The following is a 20,835-nucleotide window of genomic DNA, read 5'->3' as shown; positions in this document are numbered from 1 at the left end:
AGATATTTAGATATCTATTAGATATCTAAATATCTATTAGGTCTTTGACAAAGGTAGGTCCACCTATCGAGACGTTGGCCAGCCTTTATTTATCCCTGGATATATATCGCTTCTATGCCCGATCATCTTGGAATAGCCGGGCAGTGCATGAAGGACACAGGTGAGAACATAAACGCATGCTGTGTCTGTGTGTTCATGTTCTCTTCTGTGTCCTCATCTTGCTTGCGACAATGCTTTCCGCTGTTCTTGGATAATGCACTCACTCAATGTACCGTCACTTTCAATTAGTAGTTTGAAGGAGCAACAACTGAGGTGCTGCTGCAATGTGTCCACAGTGCACCCCGTCCCTCTCCATATAGCGAGGGCTCCCTCGAAGTAAGGAAACGAATCTCGAAGGGTACGCTTTGCGTGCTACGGGCTCTGAAAGAGATTACCGACGTCAGTGACTGCCACATAATGCGATGTGTTCGAAACATGGCGTCCATGACGCGCGTGAAGTCAGCGATAGCATAGCCTTCGAGATCTCTTTCCGTAACTCGCTGGGAGCGGTCGCTGAGGCGTCGAAATGGTGGACACCACCATTCCGTGATTGAGAAATTCGGTACCGATTGGGCTCGAACGCGCTCCTAACTGTCCCGCGTGACTAAAGGAATAAGAATCGTTGCTTGTATATATAGCATCCAAAGAATCGAGTAATATTATACTAATTGTATTTTTCGGCGTACACCTGCCTCCTTGTTTGCACATCGCGTTAGAGTACGCGTACGTTTCTCGAACGTCATGTACGAAAGTCACATTTCCTGCATTCAGTGGCCTCTCTGTGTTCATTGCCACTTTATCTGCACTCGCTTTGTGCGCACAAAAACAGTCAACACGGTTTAAGAAAAACACCACTTCGCTTTCGAGGCTGCATAGTTCGTGATATATAGGATACAGGTGCTTATTCCTTCTGTCAGGTATATTTATAGCTATTGCGTGCTATAGTGACTCAAGCCAGCTGTGCATATTGCCATATCATAACACATAGACTATATAGGGGGTTCGCGCATGCTTTCACGGAAATACTGCAGCGATGAACACTGTCCTTGGACCTCGCGACACGCGCAGTGTCTGGGAAATGCCGCTTGTGCATTCGATTTTGAACAGAGAGAAGAAAAAATAAAGCATCAATAACTTCAAACAAAAACAAAACGAGACTGAATTTGCGCTGTGCATCTGTAGCTTAAGTCATCTACGCAGGCTCAGTGTTTTGCACGAAACTGTTATCCAAACTATTATTACATGGAAACATATGGAGCACCACAAAATTGAAAGATTAGCATATTAGCTAGTTTTTATCGAAGAGGACGTCGCGACCACTCATTTGGAGAGGAGGAAAGAAAGACACGAAAGAGAGGAGATGAAGGCGCAGCAGATCGCACGCACTGATACATAGCTATACACAGGGAATTATTCATGCCGTGCGAGTACGGCTTCTTGATGTCTAATAATAAGATGCAGACCGCCTCTAACCTTTTCCTAAAAACACGTAAGTTTTGCGTAGGATTGTTCACAGCACGATTCCCAAGCGTATCTACCAAGGTCGATCCACGTAGGTCGCGAATCTTCGGGCGAAAAGCGGTTCAGAACGAATTGTCATCGACATCAGCAAGGGTGTTTATGGGAGCAACGATTGAAGCGTGACTACGTTTCGAGGGAACAAACATTGGGGAAGAAAAAAATCGTTTTTTAATTAAAGCTAGACACAGCTAAATTCATTCAATGAAAATAAAATTCCTAATAAATTTTATATACGCATGGCGAGAAAAAAAAACAACTCTATTTTACTTGATCATCATCAATAATTACCTTTTTTCGGCGCCCACCGTAAGAGCGCCTACCGATAGCGGCGGGCGTTGACGCGCTATCACTTGCAATGCAATGTAACTCTTGAAGTGGGCAGAAAGGGGCACTCGTAAAGTTCACCTGTTACAATACGCGCCCGTCACATGTTGTGTTGCTGGGCTTGTCGACGTTTGTCTGAATTTGGTGACGCGAACAGTTTCATTGTTTCTTAACCTGTTCAGTCAAAAGTAGTGAGTTGCGACCGCCAGATAATTGTTTACTTTAGTTCTTTTCGTGGGACAGCGCTGGCCGACGGGCTTGGCGTCCGACGAAAGGACGAGCACTCTACGCTCAAAGCGTTCGTCGGCCTCCAAGGAAAGTATCTTCTGTGCAGCGATGCGATTTCGACACCCGTACGGCTGATCTTTTCCTGCATCGCTTTCCACGCTGAAATCTCGAAACGCCCGTTAAGTCGAGTGGCGGGGCATTTGAATATACAGCTACAATGGCAGGCCTCCGAAAACAAATTTCGCGCCTTTGAGAACAAAATGACGTCACTTCTGTTTTTAACGGATATGACGTCAAATTATTTTTTTTTCCGCCGGACCTGCTCCCTCCTCACACAGATGGCGCTAAGCCCCATGAACCACCGATGAACCGCCATGATTTGATTTTATGGGCTTATATGGAAGCTTCGCTACCAGGTATATTTACCTTGTAACTACTGTGTCCAACAACAACTACTACTCAGTCGCGATCAAAATTATTAAATCCTCACCTGTTAAACATTCCCCCCGCCATTCCATTCTTTAAAAGGGTCCTGAACAACCCCTCGGGCTTGGTGAAAAAACAGCCCGCGGTTAGCATACGCTACTGCGAACATCTCAGCCAAGTTTTGCAGTCGTGAGTGGCCTGTGTAGCTCGCAAGCGAAGCGCGAAGTCACCTTTCTCTCAAACGGTCTCTTTTGAACAGAAGCCTGCTCCTTAATCGTTTCTGGACGCTTTATTTCGTAATATAGCCGATTCCCATACGCGGCTGCTGTTGTCCAATAGCTGACATCAATCAAGAAGGGTGTATGGATCAGTGCTCTTCTTCCTACTGGCACAGTGTATATATATTGACGAAGTTTAATAAACAGGCTGAAGTAAGCAAAAATCTGTTTTTGAATTTCGGTAATAATTACGTACTTCTCGAGGAAGCCGACTGCCGTGTGCTCCCGCTGGGCCGCGGCCGCCCGCGTAGGCACTAAACTTTGGCCAAGTAGCTTATCGACGTCGTAGCCATCGGGTTTCGCTAATTTACACTAGATTTGAACACTCAGCTAAAACTGAATTATGGGTTTTTACGTGCCAAAACCACGATCTGATTATGAGGCACGCCGTAGTGGGGGACTCCGGAAATTTCGACCAACTGGGGTTCTTTAACGTGCACCTAAATCTAAGTATAGACCTACACCATGTTTGTAAACAGTGGTAGGCACCGTTGATATATTTTAGCCCTTATAGCGACGTCGCGTAGGCTCCGCCCACTTTCCCCGCCCCGCTTGCAGGCGAGGATGGCGCTTTTTTTTTTAATGGGATTGGGGTGGAGGGTGCTAAAACCACGATTTCATTATGAAGCACATGGTAGTGGGTGCGCTGGATTAATTTTGACTACGTGAGGTTCGTTAAAGTGCACCTAGGGAAACGTTCTTGCCTTTCGCCCCCATCGAAATACGGCCGAACGAGACGGTAGGCCTAACTCGCAGACCGCCGCAGTGACGGCCGAGCGATCTGGCCTGCAGCTCGTCATAGTGCGCTTACGTTTGACAACACGATTAACGTGGGCTTAAATGAATTGGTGCGAATAGCAAACGGTGTCTTTGGTGCGATTAGTAAACGAAACGTAGTATAGGCGTACTTGCAAGCCAGCCGTGCCGCCTCGCTGAGACGGCCGGTGCTTGGGTTTCCGTCCGCGAGACAAAATGCCGTCGGATCGTTGCTCCCGATCGCGCCAGTAGTCTAGTACAGGGTGCTGCTTTACGAAACAGGAGCAAATTCGAGATATTTTTTTCCTATTAAGAACTATTTCATGTTAAAAACAAGCTGTAGCCGATTTCTACGTTGCCGTGGGCGGCGACAGAAGCGATCGCCTCGGTGATATGGGACCGGCGAGGTACCGTCCCGACGGCGACGCCGACTGTGTAGGACCGCGTAGTCTGACCTGTAGGCCGCGGCCGTCTGATCGCTCCAACTCTGCACTAACCCTGTAAATTTTATTTCGTGCTCGAAATTTAATTGACACGTTTAGGTGCGTTTATGACATCCATACTGCAATTAATGCAGCTGTGACTGTGCAGCCTGCGATGTGAACGTGTGATATGATATCTACACTGCAAGTGGAGCAATTTTTTGAGATGAAAACAAATTTGAATGTGACGTGCCTTTGTGGGGCATCTGCTCGCTCGAACTACGTGCCAGGCTAATCCTAATCTAGCTTTCCCCACAGTGCAGCATGAAATTGTTATGACGCGCTAATAACGATCCTAAGATCATAGGTTGGCTCATGCACGCCACTCAAAATAAAAGAGAAGCTTAACGGTTACGAAATGTTTTGCGCGCAATAGATGATCTGGTATGAAAATTCAACCTTTGCTTTTTACCGCGGCGGCCCATTGCTTCCGACGGTTTTCATCAACAGGAAACCTATGAAAGCTTTAGCCTCTTGCGTATTTCGACGCAACTCAGCACGTCGAGATACTGCATTTCCTTCGTTGTTAGATCATAGAATAAAGACCTCACACATGGAAACACACGGAACCGCACAACCACCCGCGAAACCCAGCAGCTGCTGTGGTAGGCGCGACACGAGCGGCGGCTCGGCGGCGGAGGGCCTACCAAGCGAAATTAAATTCCGACGACAGCGCCACCGCATTTTCGTGACGTAGCGCCGTGGTGTAGGTGTAATACGGGTGTTTCCGCATTTCGCCCCCATCGAAATGCGGCCGCCGTGGCCGGGTTTCGATCCCGCGACCTCTTGCACGGCAGCCCAATACCAAAGCCACTGAGCAACCATGGCAGGCAGCATTCCACTAGCGTCGAACCACGCGAAGCTTAAGGTCAGACCACACGCACGCTTACCAGCGTGCGCTTACTCCTGGCCACGCTTCCTGCCTTCGCGGATTTCGCTTCGTATTGAGCGATTTATAGCGCTTCAACATGCGCAAGTTGGATGTGGCTACTATTTGTCGATCGAGCTGGTAAAGGAAAAAGGCGGTCCGCACTACGTAGCAGAGTCAGACTGGAGCATGTGAGCCCGAGCACGCAGTCAAGCCACAGAACACCCATACAAAGTCAAGCCCTGTCGTGCAGAAAGCGAACGCTGCGCATGCGCACCTAGAGGCGGTCTGCAACGTAGCGTAGATACCGCGGCCCTCTGCGGGGTGCCGCGACGAGTCGGCAGGCTGAGCGCACGGCGGCTTGTTGAGGACAACCGCGTTTCGCTTACGTTTCTAGCGTCGGGGACGCCAAGATCGGCAGTGGGATCTACTACATGAACATCCAAAATCAAATTTGAACTGCGCGCCACGATGATGTTCAGTAGGCGGAGCGTTGAGGGCACACCCCGCTCCGCCGTACGCAGCCTTCGCAGTGCAAGGTATTGAAGATGGAGCGGAAGCACCGTGAAGGGTATGTTTGATTGCCGATAAGTATGCTTCTGCTGAACGCATTTGAAGTACTTTTTGAGCCATCGTATTTCCCAAACAGTGTCATTGAAATGCATTTCTGTACTTCGACAAAAAATGGTTCAGGGCCGCTTTAATGGGCCCTGACAAAAGCTTAAAAATACAATGTCCTCGCGGGAACGCGATCTCGCTGGCTCTTGTGTGCGGGTCGGCTGTAAGCGTCGGTCTATCTACTAGTACTTTACGCTCTGCATCAAATTCAGACCTCTGCGAAAAAGAATAATGATCAATTTCACCTACAGCTTGACAGTTTGCACAAACGACGATGTCACATGAAGTCTGGCCTTGCACCGCCACGCTGCATTTTGCGCTGACCCAGTGCGGATCTGATAAAATTTAGTCGGCTTCAGACCTTTGAAAGTCCATTAGTCGCACAAGCTTTGGTGCACTGTAGATAACAGCCAAAGTGAGTTGCTTAAGACAACTATCTTCCTGACTATTTTTCAGTGACTTCTTTGTTGGCCTGAACTCGACGCTGGGCCAGTCCAAGTCTATCAGCCACGTCGTTGCCTGCTACGCACTGGAAAACAATGCCAAAATCAATTCTTTGTAGTTTCTCAATTTCCGGCGCGACACAGAGCTGGCGTGCGGATGGTAAGTCCTGTGGGTGGGCTAGCGGGCTGAGGTGGGTGTATGGCGGGCAGCCTGTTGCGCCCAGCTCAACCCCACTCTCGTATTGTTGCGTGCAAGTTCTGCTAGAAGCTTTGCACTCTATATTGCCCTTGATAAGGGGCACTCGGTCGGAGCAGTTGCCAGCAGTACAAGACTAGGTCGGCCTGTGGCTAGCAACACCCCCTCCATCCTTCACAGAAAAGCCTTTATTGTCTTAGCACGGGCTGTATTATTCTATGTTCGCGAGAAAATCTTATCCAAGCATTGACGTCATTTCGGCTCATCGGTATAGGCATGGACATGCTCGCGCAGACGTGTCGGACAGTTTAGATGTGTGTTAACCTGACGTCACTGGGCACGTTATTCCAGAAAATAACACGTTCGTCTTACAGCCCGAGATGACACTGGCAATAAGCCGAAAATAATACAGCCTCAACCTGTGGTCCGCTCTCAAACAAGATGCGCGCCTGACGCCTTGAACGATATCTCGGCCGGAGCGAGCTACTATATGTACTTTCAACCCGGCAATATGCATAATCCGCTGCCTGAGCCATTGCCTTAGTAAGCACTGTTTACCGAAGGCTTACGACGCGGCAGCGGTCAAGTGGCCGTCCCGTCAACAAACACCTACGCGCGTCATCTAGTCCCGTGCTTTCCCTCATCTTGTCTTCCGTCTTCTCCTCTTCCATTATTCGTTTACACAACCTCCACAAAACGTCTCATGGGGAAGCACGTGCTTCCGTAGCATCTCTGTCTCCGAATCCTCAGTTGTCAGGGCACGTGGTCACTGAGCATGGGGCGAGTGAGTGTATGTGCAGGAGGAGGAGGAGGAGGAGAAAGGGGAGACGCTCGTAGACACGTGTTTGAGCGCGCCCGGGACACCGGGGGCCAGACTCGCAAACCAAAAGCAAGAGCTTCGCCATAGCCCTCGGCTCGCGCTCTGCTCCAGAGCGGTGACTCATGGCGCATGCGCACTGACAGACCACACCAATCAAGCATGGGGGTTCTTGCAGCGCGCCTGCCCTTCTTCCGCCGGAGAGGCTTTATTGATCGCGGCGGGGACCCCCGGAGACCCTGGGCGGCAGCAGCGGCGGCGGTGGCGGCAACCCACGCGCGCGACGGGAGCCCTCTCTTTCGGCATCGGAGCCGTGGCTCCAGCATCGCCGGTTACGAAGCGGCCATTGCCGTGTAAAACGCAGCTGACGGACACCGTGCGTGTCGTTGCTGTCACACCTGCCACGCTGTTCGGCTAACGGACAGACTGCGCTCTGTAGGAAGCACTGACGCGCGACGAGCTCTGTCTTGTCACTGGGTCGTTCACGCCACGCTGCAAGCGCCCGGCGCACCGCGGATCGCCATGTGGGCGCCGGCGGTCTCTGTTTCACTTTCGCCCGGGGATATATCACTGACTGTGCGAGGCCACTAGTTCGAAGGTGAGCTTTGCCGGATGCAGCTAATTGGCGTTGTGCTTCGAAAACATCACACAACGCTTCAACCTCTTCGCGGCGTGCGCGAACGGCAATCGGTGCGCTTTTATTGCATGAATGTGGATCGGCATATTGCAGTTGCTTCTATCGGTGCTTCAAGGTCCCGGAATGTGGACATATGGTCGCGCTTCACCGCTACTATTTGCAAGCGGCTGAGTGCTGAGGTTTGCCGCGTCGCATTTGATCGTTAAGCTGCTTCCGTTGGGCGTTGTTTGGCGAAAGCGACGATGTGTCGTTGGGTGAATGCGCCGCACACTCTCGTAGCAGGAGCAAGGTCCTTCGGGAGCGCAGCCGGGGCGAACATATGGTCCAGTTGAATGCCGAGCCTCTTGTGTCGGAGACTGCGGGCTTCCGGCCAACTTTCGTATGCAGTGTAAAAGAGGATGCTGCATGCTCGCAAAGCTAGTAGTATTACGATGGTGCAAACATAGGAGTAATCATATATGTCGGCACTGTGATGGGTCTGAATGCACCGCACGCTGCATGGTTGACTTTTACTCAATCTGATGTGCTCAGCTCACACTGGTGGGCTGGTGCAAACAACTCGCATTTAGTTTATTTTGATTTTGTCGTGAGCAACGCATGATATTAGGCATTACGACATGATTTATACATGATTTCGACATGATTTTATAGACAAACATTTTTGTGAGAGCTGGAGACGTCGACCTAGCCGAATTTCACGCGCATGGTACACCCGATTATTAGAGTGAATAATAAAAAGAACATAGTTTCGGGAATCTATGTTACTCTATGTTAGTCATATACCATTGACCTGCAGCAGTAAATGCGGAAAACATTAGCGTATGTTATGCTATATGAGGCGCAAGATTTTGAGGGTATTATATAAAGCCGAAGACTCGGCCTTGAGTGCTTAAATGAGTTAGCTGAAAAAGTATATGCTCCCCATACATGGAAGCACAATAACAACGTTGTTCTGACGTGCGGATAGTGTGACCACTCGGGGTAGATCCTTTTGAAAACGCGACCTTTTGTACGTATTGTTGTTGCATTCTTTCATAGATAGCGCACTTGTCATCACCCGACAAATTTTTCCACGCCTGGACGAATGTTCGATGACATATGAGGTTACGTAGCAAGGCTGGCAATGGAATTTCGACTGACGTCTGGTTTTCAGAAAAATAAAAAATAAAGATGGAAGTTAGATAGCAGACAATCCCACATTTGTCAACACTACGACAGCTCACTCGCGTCTATATCGCCGCTGTGATCTCTTAGGTACAGGAGCGCCTCAGTGATATTTTCTCCTGCTAAGAAAGATGGTATGTTGTATACGTCTGATACAAAGCCAACTTGAAGGTATACTACAGTTCGTACTTACTCAACTTTCAAGTGCGTTGCAGTCTTCATACCTGGTAAGTTCCCGAAACAGCTGGCAGCCTTTTACGAAGCATAAGGTTGATATTACAAGCTTTCCTTCAACATTCTGTACCCATTACTTGTTGCTGTTAGTTTACGTCTTTCTTCCGTTCGGAATCGCGCATCTATATTGTATCTGTAAGCTACTTACACGGGTGCTTTCAGCAACCGTTAAGCCGATGGGGACCTAACGTGAACGACAGTTGACTAGAGTTTACATGGTGACCTCAATAGACCGATTTCACGGCGAACTTCAGTAGCTACAGTGGCCGCAAAGCATGCCGGTAGTAGTAGTCCCTAGTGGGCCGAAGAGCAACTACACTGGTAAGAAGCGCGTTCTGTCTGCACCATGACAAAACCGCTTACCTCTCGAGATCGAAAAGCAAGGACGTGAGCATAAAACGATTCTAATAAAGGAGTGGGATTGAGCAACGTACCATCCAACGTACTCTCAAAATTCATTAAAAAATTCAGTGGCGTTGGGCTAGGTATTCACCTCAATGTTGCTTTGAACTTAGGGTACACCGGAAAAGCGGCGAAGATTACTGTCATCATAGCGCCGACAAGGCCACTGCAAGTGCGCTCTCAACGTGGTGAAATCGGCCTCTAGGGGGTGTCCAAAACATGGCGTCAATGACATGTTTCCGGCTCGGCAATAGCTTCCGGCGCATGCAGCTAGCAAACGCACAGCCTCGAGACCTTTTTCTATTAATCACAGGCAACCATCGCCGGGGCGTCGATTTGGACACCACCTATGGCCGTAAGCGTCTATACAACACGTAACTCTCACAGGAGGCAGACGGTGTCGTTTGAGTCCAGTTTTTCATAAGCTTAGTTTTTCAGCAGCCATGGTTGCTTCCTCTAGCGGAGACGTGCGGCATCTGGAGCGTACAGATTCAGCGAAATATATTGTGCGGACGTAAATGATCTCAGATATCATTTGCACTCCCGATAATGTCATTCGCGATAGAGCCACAATGCATAATTTTTTTGCGAAGCCATGCAAGTGAACTGCATGAGAAGCCACGTAAGCGACGGCAGCAATATAACGGTATCAGAAATATTCTAATTGGATTGCCTTGGCTCCGTGTATGATGCGATTTGAGCCAGCCTGTGCTCGGCAGTATGAAATTGCTGGAGTGAGTAAAGCAAAATTCAATAAAAGAATTTGCGGTAACTACGACAATATGCATGTACTTTTTTTGTCGATTACTATGACCGACTGAGCGGGAAAATACGATCACTTAGTTACGCTGAGAAAACCGCGTTTAGCCATAGGCTTCAATGGGAGCTCACAACTTCAACCACCGGTAGTTTCAATCGTTTTTGAAAAATAACCGAACAAAGGTAGTACTATGTTATCGTCCTAGTGGAATTGTGCCGTCATTGTGACTCCGTGTTCGTATCGTCTTTTGTTGAAATAAGCTTTTTCTAACCAGACTTCATTTTTATAACTGGGACATTTGTGGTTCTATACTATATCGTACCCTGTTCCGAAGAAAACTGCACGCTGTTTCGTTCCTAGAAATTTTTTTTTCGGCAAACACTTTTTTACCGAGCTCAGTATACCTTTGAGAATATTTCACGCAGAAGGCTTACGGATGTTCTGTGGTCACAACAGAGCTGAGAAACATACCAGAGACAGTACACAGAATGTATTTTTCAAGTTCGTCATCACCCTACTCAGGCTCGCAGGTCGTGTTTTGTGTCCACAGCGCACTACGCATCGTCGTCACATCTAAGTCTCCAGTAGTCAAATATAAAAAAGATGTTCTCATTTATCTCCCATCACCGGTCGCGCTTCAATCTATGTTGTTGGTGCATTAACGCCGTCTTCTTTTAAAAACTGTCACAGGCTCCGGCACTCAGGGTCACGTTCTACGACGGTATTCCCGCCTGGTATCCCGACAAGGGCCAGCCTCTAAAAATGGAGTTCGGATTCAAGGCCTTCCTGCGGAAACTCCGGCGGACCAAGCCCCTGGGCACGGACCTCCTGGAGACGTCGCTCAACCGATGTCTGTCCACCTTCGACATCACCCTTCTGGGTATCGGCCACATGATGGGCTCCGGCATCTACGTCCTCACTGCCACTGTGGCAAAGTCCGTGGCCGGTCCGGCCGTGGTCGTCTCCTTCCTCATCAGTGGCGTTGCGTCCCTGCTCGCCGCGTTCAGCTACGCCGAGTTCGGCGTCCGCTTTCCCAGGGCCGGCTCGGCCTACTCCTACACATACCTGGCAGTCGGCGAGTTCTGGGCGTTCCTGGTCGGCTGGAACGTGGTACTGGAGAACGTCATCGGCCTGGCTGCGGTGGCACGGGCCTGCAGCGCCTACGTCGACTCGCTGCTGGGCAACGTCATCAAGACGTGGACCGCAGATCACGTGGGCCGGATACACGTCACCTTCTTCTCCGAGGAGCCGGACCTGTTCGCGTTCGTCTTCATCGTCGTCTTCGTCGTGGTCATGTCACTGGGAGTGCGGGCCTCGTCGCACATCAACAACATCTTCTCGATCGTCAACATCGGCATAGCGCTGCTCATCGTCGCCGTAGGCTCGTACTTCGCCAAGACAGAGAACTGGACCAACCCGGCGACCGGCGGTTTCATGCCGTACGGCTGGCACGGAGTGCTGGCCGCCTCGGCTTCCTGCTTCTACGCATACATAGGTTTCGACTCGATAGCCACGTCGGCCGAGGAAGCGAGCGATCCGCAGAGGTCACTGCCGCTCGCGACGTTCATCTCGATGAGCATCGTGACCGTCGTGTACGTGTCGATCTCGGCGGTGCTGACGCTCATGGTGAATTACACGGAGATTACGAGTGAGTCCGGGCTACCCGACGCGCTTGCCGCCAATGGTGCCACTTGGGCTAAGGTGAGCTGCTTTTGTTTCTAATAATTTGGTCATTGAGAAAGAGAGGGTGAGACAGAAGAAGAGAGATTGGCAGGAACGTTAACCAGAATGGAAAACCCTATAGCTTGCTACCCGAAGATGTGGGCGGGAGAGTTGGAGGTAGAAAAATAGGAAAGAGAAGTGAAATACACCACGTATACATACTCGTACACGAGCGCATAGCAGTAGACACAACTGAGCACCAGCTGCCACTGCTAAAGCTGTTCGTACAAGTAATATATCTTATGAATCGCAACAATGCCTTCTTCACCCTCTCCTGCGACGGCTGGTGAGGTCGCTATTCTATATGGCACGTTCAGAAAGTGGCTTGTCATCAACTTGAGCTAGCAAAGACTCGAGCGATCGTCTGTCATTCGAATCACGGGCCGTGTTTCCATGAGCGCGAACATGTGTCGTAGTGTATGCCACTTTTATCATCCGTAACTTTTCTCACAGTCTCTTATCGCGGACTGCGCAGCGAGACGATTGGCATACTAGGGCACGTTATGTGTTTTCGCAAGGGCTTTGGTGCTGTTTGTAGCACGAATCAATCACGTAGGCTGTGTCATGGCCGCTGGATATAAAAAAAATGTGCCTTTTTTTATATCCAGCGGCCATGACACAGTCTACATGATTGATTCGTGCTACAAACAGCATCGAAGTGCCTTTTTTTTATCCAGTGTCCGTGGCTGTGTAATCAAAGGCGTGAGCGGCGCGATTCTGATATCAGTACACGATATGCGTTCTCTGCCGATGAAGTACCGGTTGCAGATCGACAAGTCATATCCGTACGATAGTCATTAATAGACGCCCTATGTGCACGCTCAAACAACTAGCACACTGTACGTCTGCCCAAAGTGAGATATATGTATTGGATACACTAAGCGCAGCCTGCGCTGGCTTTCCTTGAGTAATGGAATTCACTCCAGGCTACCATCATTTCGTGCTCAGAAAATCTAAAACTGACCTTACCCACTCTCAGAAGCACAAAATGTCGTGCGCTTAATTATTTGGAGTAGAGATAAACATGCGCTTTAGTGGATGCTGGAGATGTTAGCCTGGTTATTCGCCTGACATGCTACTCCAGCTTCTGGGTGATGATTATGATATATACAGTGATACAGCTCCCCCTGATAGTCTTGTACTCTCCCTATTTTCGTTTATCTTTTATCCTTACTTTCCACCATCCACAGCGCACGGTAGCAAACAGGATACGGCCATCTGGTTAACGTCCCTGCCTTTCCCTTTATTGCGTCGACTTTCTCTCTATCTCTCTCTCTCTCGCAAGAAAATTACTGCTGTCTGTAGTAAGAGCCGATGGCACAGGCAATGTAATAAAGGTGTGAGAGGTACGATTCTGATAGAAGTAGACGATATGCGTCCTCGCAAAGGCCTTAATGGCATTTGCAGTAGTAGCCGATCACGCCGGCAGTGTTGGCATGGGTCAGCTAATCTTAATGCAAGGCTGCGTAAATTACCGTCGCTTCGGTGCAACGTATGCGGATCTGTGAGCTATTTAAAATTTAAATTAACCGTTTTTGCCTACGTCTCGGGAGTTTCGCGTGACTTGTCGATGTGTCGGTTTCTTGCCCAATAAGCTGGGAAGTAGATTCCATAAAGTGCGTTGAATCTTGGATCTGCCGTATTTTAAGACGTATATATGATTTTGGGGCTACAGCTACTGTATTCTCACCCAAATTTCGTTGCAACATAGAATTCCGTGGTCAGCATCGCTAAATATAACACTTGGCATTGTTACATTATTATTTCTTTTTCAAATACCTTCGCTGCCCAAAGCGTTACGGAAGGGAGTGGTGACAAAAGATCAAAGGACATATTGTATTTACTCGAATACAGGTCGAACACGAATATAGGTCAACCCCTCCAAATTAAGCTCCCTGAGAAACAAAGAAGAAAAAATAATACGAACATAGGTCGACCCATATCTTTCTAGAAAAAAAGAAAAAGAAACTGAAAACATTGAACATGACACACCTTTATTTACGGAAGCTCGGCTATTCACTCTAGACGATGCCACATGCTGCATTTTCGTTGGAACTGCCAGATAGGTCGTCCTCGTAGGATGCTCGGTGCCGTCGAGTGCGTTGGATATGCGGTATTTCTTCAAGCCAGTCTGGATAATCTCCATACCGGCTCTGTGGTTGGCGCGATGATGGAACTCCGTTAGCTCAGTACTACTGCTAGCTTTGCTCACCAATGTAGGTCGTGATTCGTTGGGGACGAATATAGGTCGACAGCTTATTCTGGTTAACATTTTCAAAAGAGAAAAAAAGAAAGAAAGGAAAAGGTTGACTTACATTTGAATAAATACGGGAGTTGCGTGATGAATTAGTTACAGCGTGTATACAATTTTCATCGATGGCAGCTTTAAATGCAGAAATGGCACTGACGATGGAGGTAGTTAGGTGGTTCCAACCAGTCGCTGTCTTCGGGATGAAGGAGTACAACAACACGCTAGTTTTACAAGAAGGAACGCCTACTTTTTTTACTGTGGTCTGTACGAGAGGTAACATATGATGACTGACATAGTAGTTCAGCTCTCACTCGTGCATTATGATCAATTTTATAAAATAACAATAAACGGCTCATTTTCCTGTTAGGAAGGTGTAAGGATGCTGTTATAGGACAACACACTTGAAAGACTAATATAATTACATAAAATAAAGCGCGCACTACGGTTCTGCGCAGATTTAATTTCATTAAAGATACTTGTGACTTGGATTCCATACCGCACATTCATATTCCATCTTGGAGCGTACAAGTGTTTTATACAGCGTCAGGTTTAGTGATGACGGTGCTCTCGAAAGGTTGCGACGTAACCGAACATTCTGTTAGCGTTATTGACTGCATAATTAATGTGAGTTTGCCGGGAAAGATTAGCGATTATATGTGTCCTCCTAGATATTTATAGGAACCAATGTCATAAAGAAGACGGTCAGAAGGAGGTGCTTCGCGAATATTCGCATTGATCTACATTTTTTTTAGGATTGAGACACACTTTCCAGACGTGACACCATTTAGTAATCGCGTTAAGGTCAGACTGAAGTACGGTAAAATGTGAATCAGAATATATTACACGGTAATTTACACAACCACCGTCTACAACCTAATAGATGACAAATCTGATCAACATTAGACCTGCAGCTCTCGGCTTCCCTAACAGAAACGAGCTGCTGTCGAAAAATGTCGAAAAACAAAAGAGAGGCTGACGCACGGACTGATATTGCCATCTGTCGGCAATTGAAGAAAGCGTGGAGAGCAGCAGCGCTGGTGAAAGTGCTGCGCGGGCAAGATGGCTGATTTGAAAATGCCGCTTTGTCGGCTTATTTTTTCTTTTATGCGTTAAATCCTGCCGACTCATGATGTGAGCGCTCGGCTTGGAACCTCATAACCATTAATTCGTTCGCACAAATACAGTTGCTCATATGCCTTATTGATGCGAAGGATTCTTCTCCCGGTACGGCGGTCATATCGTCGTTTTGTGGGCCGATCCCGTTGATAGTGCAGCCTATAACGCTGTTTTCGTGGCTCGATCCCGGTCATTGTGCAGTCTTAAATTATGTACCACGGGAGCCACTGAGCTTTAGTTTGCTATCAATCTGACATCTATCCATTGCAAACATTATGTCTTACGTATTAACAACGAAGTTGTATATGCCTAGGCTGAAACACTCGTGGTCCGACCACACAAACCCTCCGTCGGAAATAAACCTATTGAAAGCCTATCGAAAACTCGCGTCTCGTTCACTTGGTACATACCAAAGTTGGCATGGAAGGGTACGAATGTATGACTAACGTGACTGATGGTCACGACATCAATAACATCACATGCTCGTCAGTTACGTCACGATGAGCGATAATAAAATCACGTGTGGCGCATACCCGCATTAGATATGCGAGTATGAGCCAGGGATATGCGGGTATGAGCCAGGGACAAGAAAGAAAGAAGGAAGGAAGGAAGGAAGGAAGGAAAGAAAGAAAGAAAGAAAGAAAGAAAGAAAGAAAGAAAGAAAGAAAGAATAAAGAAGTAAAGAAATAAAGAAATAAATAAAGAAAGAAAGAAAGAAAGAAAGAAAGAAATCATACCGGGGCCGCACATTGCAGCTTCGCTGGTTCTCTGTCCGGTGTGCACGGGCGGTGAATCTTTTATAAATATAAACACCTACAGCATATAATCTATGCATAACTGTTCGCTACATAACAGTTACCTTATTCATACAACCATTCTCTACAAACGATGAATGCTTCGCATTCCGTAGACATCGACTATAGTCGAGCCTGCCAAATATTTACCTGTCATCTTACCGTCCGTCTAAACGAAAACGCGACAAGTGAACGAACACATGGGGCCCAGTTTTTAACTTGCGGCCGTGGTTCATAGTAAAATTTTTGTGATCTACTTATGGGCAAGCTACTTAAACCTTCGTTAGCGGCCTGACGCCGCGACAACTCATCGAGCCGATAACGACAACGATGCGACTATTATCCGATGAGCCCCGAAAACGACGACGGCGTTAAGACTGACGCGTCGCTGAAACGGAATCGAATCCCCGCTGATGAGAGGTGGGATTTTTTTTGGCGACAGCTACTGCAACCATGATGGTGATAAACGGTATGCTGATAACCGCCGTGGTCACCGCGAGAGTTCTCTGGAGCATCCTAACCAGCTACCGCTGTAGAATGTTCAATAAGAATTCGCTCTTTCAGGATCTATTCCGGGCACTTGACGTAATAATGACGTTAGTGAGTAATAATGACTTAACCCTAATGACGTAATAAATGGTGTTAGTGAGATCTTCAGCGTGTCGATGAACGTTTTACAGTTCAAGGAACAGCGTAACGTCCGCCACGTAGACATGCGCAGCAGCATCGGTAACATCATCATGTGACACTGACGTCGAAGTAGTGGACGCAGAAGTAGTATTGTCGTAGAATTAGTATACTAACTCTGGAGGAAAAGCTGGCGACAAAAGTGGCAACCGCGAAGGCGTTGCCATGTTGCTACTTTTAATTTTCTTAACGCTAAAAATATTCAAAATATGGTGCAGAGACAAACGTTTGCATGTACGTGTGGACAATGTGTAAAGCTGATTCCGTATATTTTTAAGAAAGATCCGATGGATATCTATCAAAATTTTGATGTAAAATTTACGGCGCGTGAAAGGATGTGTTTACAGCCGCCTCAACTAGATGGAGCCACCATACTGAGGAAGGCTCGGGCATGCGTTGATTGCGCGTCTCATATCTGAATGACATCTCGTCGTCTGCGCCTGCACAGAGTAGCAACATGGCGGCGCCCTTGCGGTGACCGATTTCAATACATGGACCAATGGGGAGCTTTTCCTCTAGAGTTGGTTAAACTACTTTGTACTTATCTGCTAGTGGAAAGGCGTCGGCAGAAACAATTATAAGTGGATATAGAATTATTTTTTCTTCTTTTCCTTTTCTGCAACTACAATGACGCAACACAAACTCGTTTCTTACCATGCTGTAGTTAAATAAAGCACCACAAGGTGGCGCTAGCAGGACTGCTGCGGCGAAGAGAGAGAATATAAGGTACTAGGTAAAATGCTAGACAACAATGAATGTATAGCAAAGCCTGATTAGCTCAAGTAGGCTAGGTGACTATATGATGCCGCCCGGTTTCAAAGTGGGTGCCAGTAGAGTCGACATGATCTCCCTCTGTACAGAAAGAAGCCTTATGCTGCTGCCGTCGACGCTTCCATTGTTGAGGCCTATACCGTAACTTCTAATAGGACTACGAACAACCTAAAGAAAGAAAAATCAATAATAAATTATGAAGAATGTGATTTTTCATGTCGGCTGCATATTTGCAGACAGGATAGGGACAAAGCGTGGTTCATGAAGGGCACAGAGACATTACAATCCTTGACTAGTTCGGGGTTGGACTAAGAGGTGGCGTTAAATTTCTCTCTTGCATTCGTTTTAACGTGACTTCACTTTAATCGCTTCCTACTTTCCCTTAGGTGATCGTGATCATCGGAGCAGTGTGCGGTATGGTGACGGTACTGATGGGCAACGTGTACGCGCTGACGCGCATTGTGTACGCCATGGCCGAGGATGGCCTCCTTTTCGCCTGCTTCTCGCGTGTCAACCAGCGGACGCAGCTGCCGCTGGCCGCCATGTACTCCTTCACGGTGCTGTCCGCCTTCCTGGCCATCTTCCTGGACATCCACACGCTGGTCGAGATGATGTCCATCGGCACGCTGCTCGCCTACCTCGTGGTCAGCGCCTCGCTCATCATCGTGCGCTACATGCCCGTCTCTAGGCTTATGGTAAGCCTGACACAACCACGTCGCCGAGCGTCGCCGAGCGCCTTCTGGTGGTCTCGCAGATAAACAAAAAGGACGAAACCGCCCATACGTGCTACCTTGAAGGAATCGTCCGTCAAAGATGGCGTCCGCTACTAAAGGTGCCCCGAGACAATCGGGACATCCTGTTTCCACCCTGTGCGGAGCCACTCTGTGAAACTAGCGACTTTTGCAATTATCATCGCTTCGCCAGCGATTGCAGATTGTTCTTGCAGAATTTTTTTTCACTTGAAAAGTTTTAAAAAAATGTGGTTGATCCCTCTTATATAGGAATCGGTATAGAACACGAAAGTGAAACGTGTCTTCACAGAAGTAGTGTAATGTTTATTGCACATTGATATATAATGTCTATTGGTGTTTTGTGGCTAAAGCGCCCTTAGGCGTTGATGCACCCACGTTGACGCCTGGTGGCACGTCTCCTCCATCACGACTACCAACGTCGATGACCATGAGCAACCGTCGTGCATATGGAAGCTGCACTACGCTGCACACGCTAGCACAACGCGAAAGACGAAGCACGTAACTGACACACTAATACAACGCGCAAGACAAAGCACGTAACTGAATCGTCACCGAGTCAAATCAGCGCGTACAGCGCGTCGTAATTGCAGCCTCCGCGATCAACTTCAGAAACATTTTCAGAGCTAATTGCGGAGGCCACGCTCCGCTGTGCTGAGTACGGTGAACGCCACCTAGGTGGCGTTGGTAGTGCTTCTTGATGCCAGCGTCCCTTCGAATGCTGGCATCGAGGCGTCGTAGTGCTGAGACCACCGAAGCGTTCACTGTCGGTGCGCGTTAAGGCCGGAATACATGGAGCGAATAACCGGCGTCCGAGCGAAGAACTTCGTCGGGCGGCGAACGTCCGACGGCCGGCGTCAAGAAATTTGCCGTCCGCAGCCGATCTGCCTGTCCAAACATTTTCGTCGGGCGAACGCCGCCGCCGGAAGCGTCTAGCGCGCAGCGGTGGACGACAGCCAATCAGGAGGCACTAGTTCCGGTCGCAATGCATGCTGGTGTTTCGCGCGCGCGCGCCTTTTCGCGTCGTCTGCAATCGCGTTGGTGTTGCCGTGTCTGCATGTCTCTGCACCGATTGAGTAGTTCCTAGTATGATCTCTCAGGAATCGCGTTGTATTTGTACATCCCATATCCGCTGATCTGCGAGGAAACAGACAAGCAGTGCAAGCTCTCTACAACAACCTTCAACAGAAATCTTCTGATCTCAGAGGCCACATGCTGTCGTCATGCCTATCTCCCGACTTCCCCGATAGATGGCGTTGGCATCGGATATTTCTTTCGCTAGGCTTAGACGCGTTCGAAACGAGAAGCGATCTCGAAAACTACTCAAGGTTATCCATAATACTCTGTCGTCGAAGCGGCCTGAGACTAAGCGAAAGCCGTTTACGCAGTCATTTGCTTCCAACTAAGTGAATTCTACAAGGACAACGCCAAATTCAGTTCGAAGCGGGCGGCCGGGACCGCCGCCAACACGGCGGCCAACGCGCGGCGGCGTTCGCCGCATGTATTGCAACACAGCAAACATCCTGCGTCGTGTCGCCGCGTCGTTACTTGACGCGTGAAGTTCGTCGAGAAAGTTCGCTCCATGTATCCCGGGCTTTAGTGTCATAATGCAGTACTTCTCTTTTCTGCTCGTAGGCGGCGGCACCGCCCCGAGCAAGAGCGCGGGTACACGGAGGAGTGTTAGATATATAAGGCGCGTCTGTGTAGCTCTCTGCGAATGCGTTTGTGGCGCAATGGGTTAAACGCTCGGCGATCTATCGTCGCGGACCGAGAGGTCGTGGGTTCGATTCCCAAATTTTGCATGTTTGTGGAACTTTTTCTTCTGGTTTCTTTCTTTGTATTATGTTCTATGACGTATTTCCGTGACGGAAATACGTCAGTGAAGTCTTGGTGGACCCCGGAATAAAACACTTTCGTGTTAAAATTCGTCAGAATTAGCTCTAAGATCGGTTGGCTCTTGTTATAAAAAATTTTAACCAGTTCCACGCTTGTGAAATCTGATGAAACAGTGGATCTGTGCAAGTGTGGGTGCAAAGCGTAATGGGTATGACGGTCGCCTTCGGACCGTGACTACCCGGGTTCAAATCCCGCCTCGCCAAGAAAGTTTATATTGTTTTTGTTTTCTTTCTCTCTCTTTATTTTTCTCTCTCTCTCTCCTTCTTTCGTATACAGGAAAAGAGCCGTTATGTATAGGTCGCGTGCACAGGTTGAGCCGTTGTCGCGCCACGCATGCGCAGTAGGAGCCAATTTCCATTTCTCGCTCGGCGTCCAGAGATGCTTAGCTCGGCCGCACATTTGTCGATGTCGGCATGGGTGGTCGCATTTGCGAACACTCACTTAGCCGTGAGTGAGCTTTCACGCGACAGAACATGAGAAACCTTGTAAACGATCTACACAGAAAGGTACAAAGCTTATAGCTGCCGGCGAGAGGTGAACACCAACACGTAAAGCTCGCCCGGATGCATACAAAAAAAAATCTACCACGTGGGGATTTACAACTGAAAATTTCCGCCTCCGTTCCACCCTGTGAAAGTGGGGGTAGAACGAAGCTG

The 20,835-nt window shown here is 48.4% G+C and overlaps 1 protein-coding gene across 2 annotated transcripts in view; it reads left to right on the top strand.

The window, feature by feature from the left end:
• Positions 1 to 7,233: 7,233 nt before the first annotated feature.
• LOC119446389 (cationic amino acid transporter 4) overlaps positions 7,234 to 20,835 on the top strand; it is a 28,280-nt gene continuing 14,678 nt past the window's right edge. Inside the window, exons 1-3 of one of the 2 annotated variants that reach the window (XM_037710810.2) lie at positions 7,234 to 7,594; positions 10,884 to 11,894; positions 17,921 to 18,229. In XM_037710810.2, coding sequence (XP_037566738.1) covers positions 10,956 to 11,894; positions 17,921 to 18,229 — 1,248 coding nt within the window. In that variant the 5' untranslated portion in view covers positions 7,234 to 7,594; positions 10,884 to 10,955. Of the gene's footprint in view, positions 7,595 to 8,894; positions 9,025 to 10,883; positions 11,895 to 17,920; positions 18,230 to 20,835 lie in introns of those variants that run through there. The other variant, XM_049664107.1, reaches the window with a different exon arrangement.

This window comes from Dermacentor silvarum, chromosome 3 (genome assembly GCF_013339745.2).
Source record: "Dermacentor silvarum isolate Dsil-2018 chromosome 3, BIME_Dsil_1.4, whole genome shotgun sequence".
Classification (NCBI taxonomy): domain Eukaryota; kingdom Metazoa; phylum Arthropoda; class Arachnida; order Ixodida; family Ixodidae; genus Dermacentor; species Dermacentor silvarum.
The sequence above is the reverse complement of the archived record's forward strand: the minus strand, read 5'-3'. Positions and strand labels throughout refer to the sequence as shown.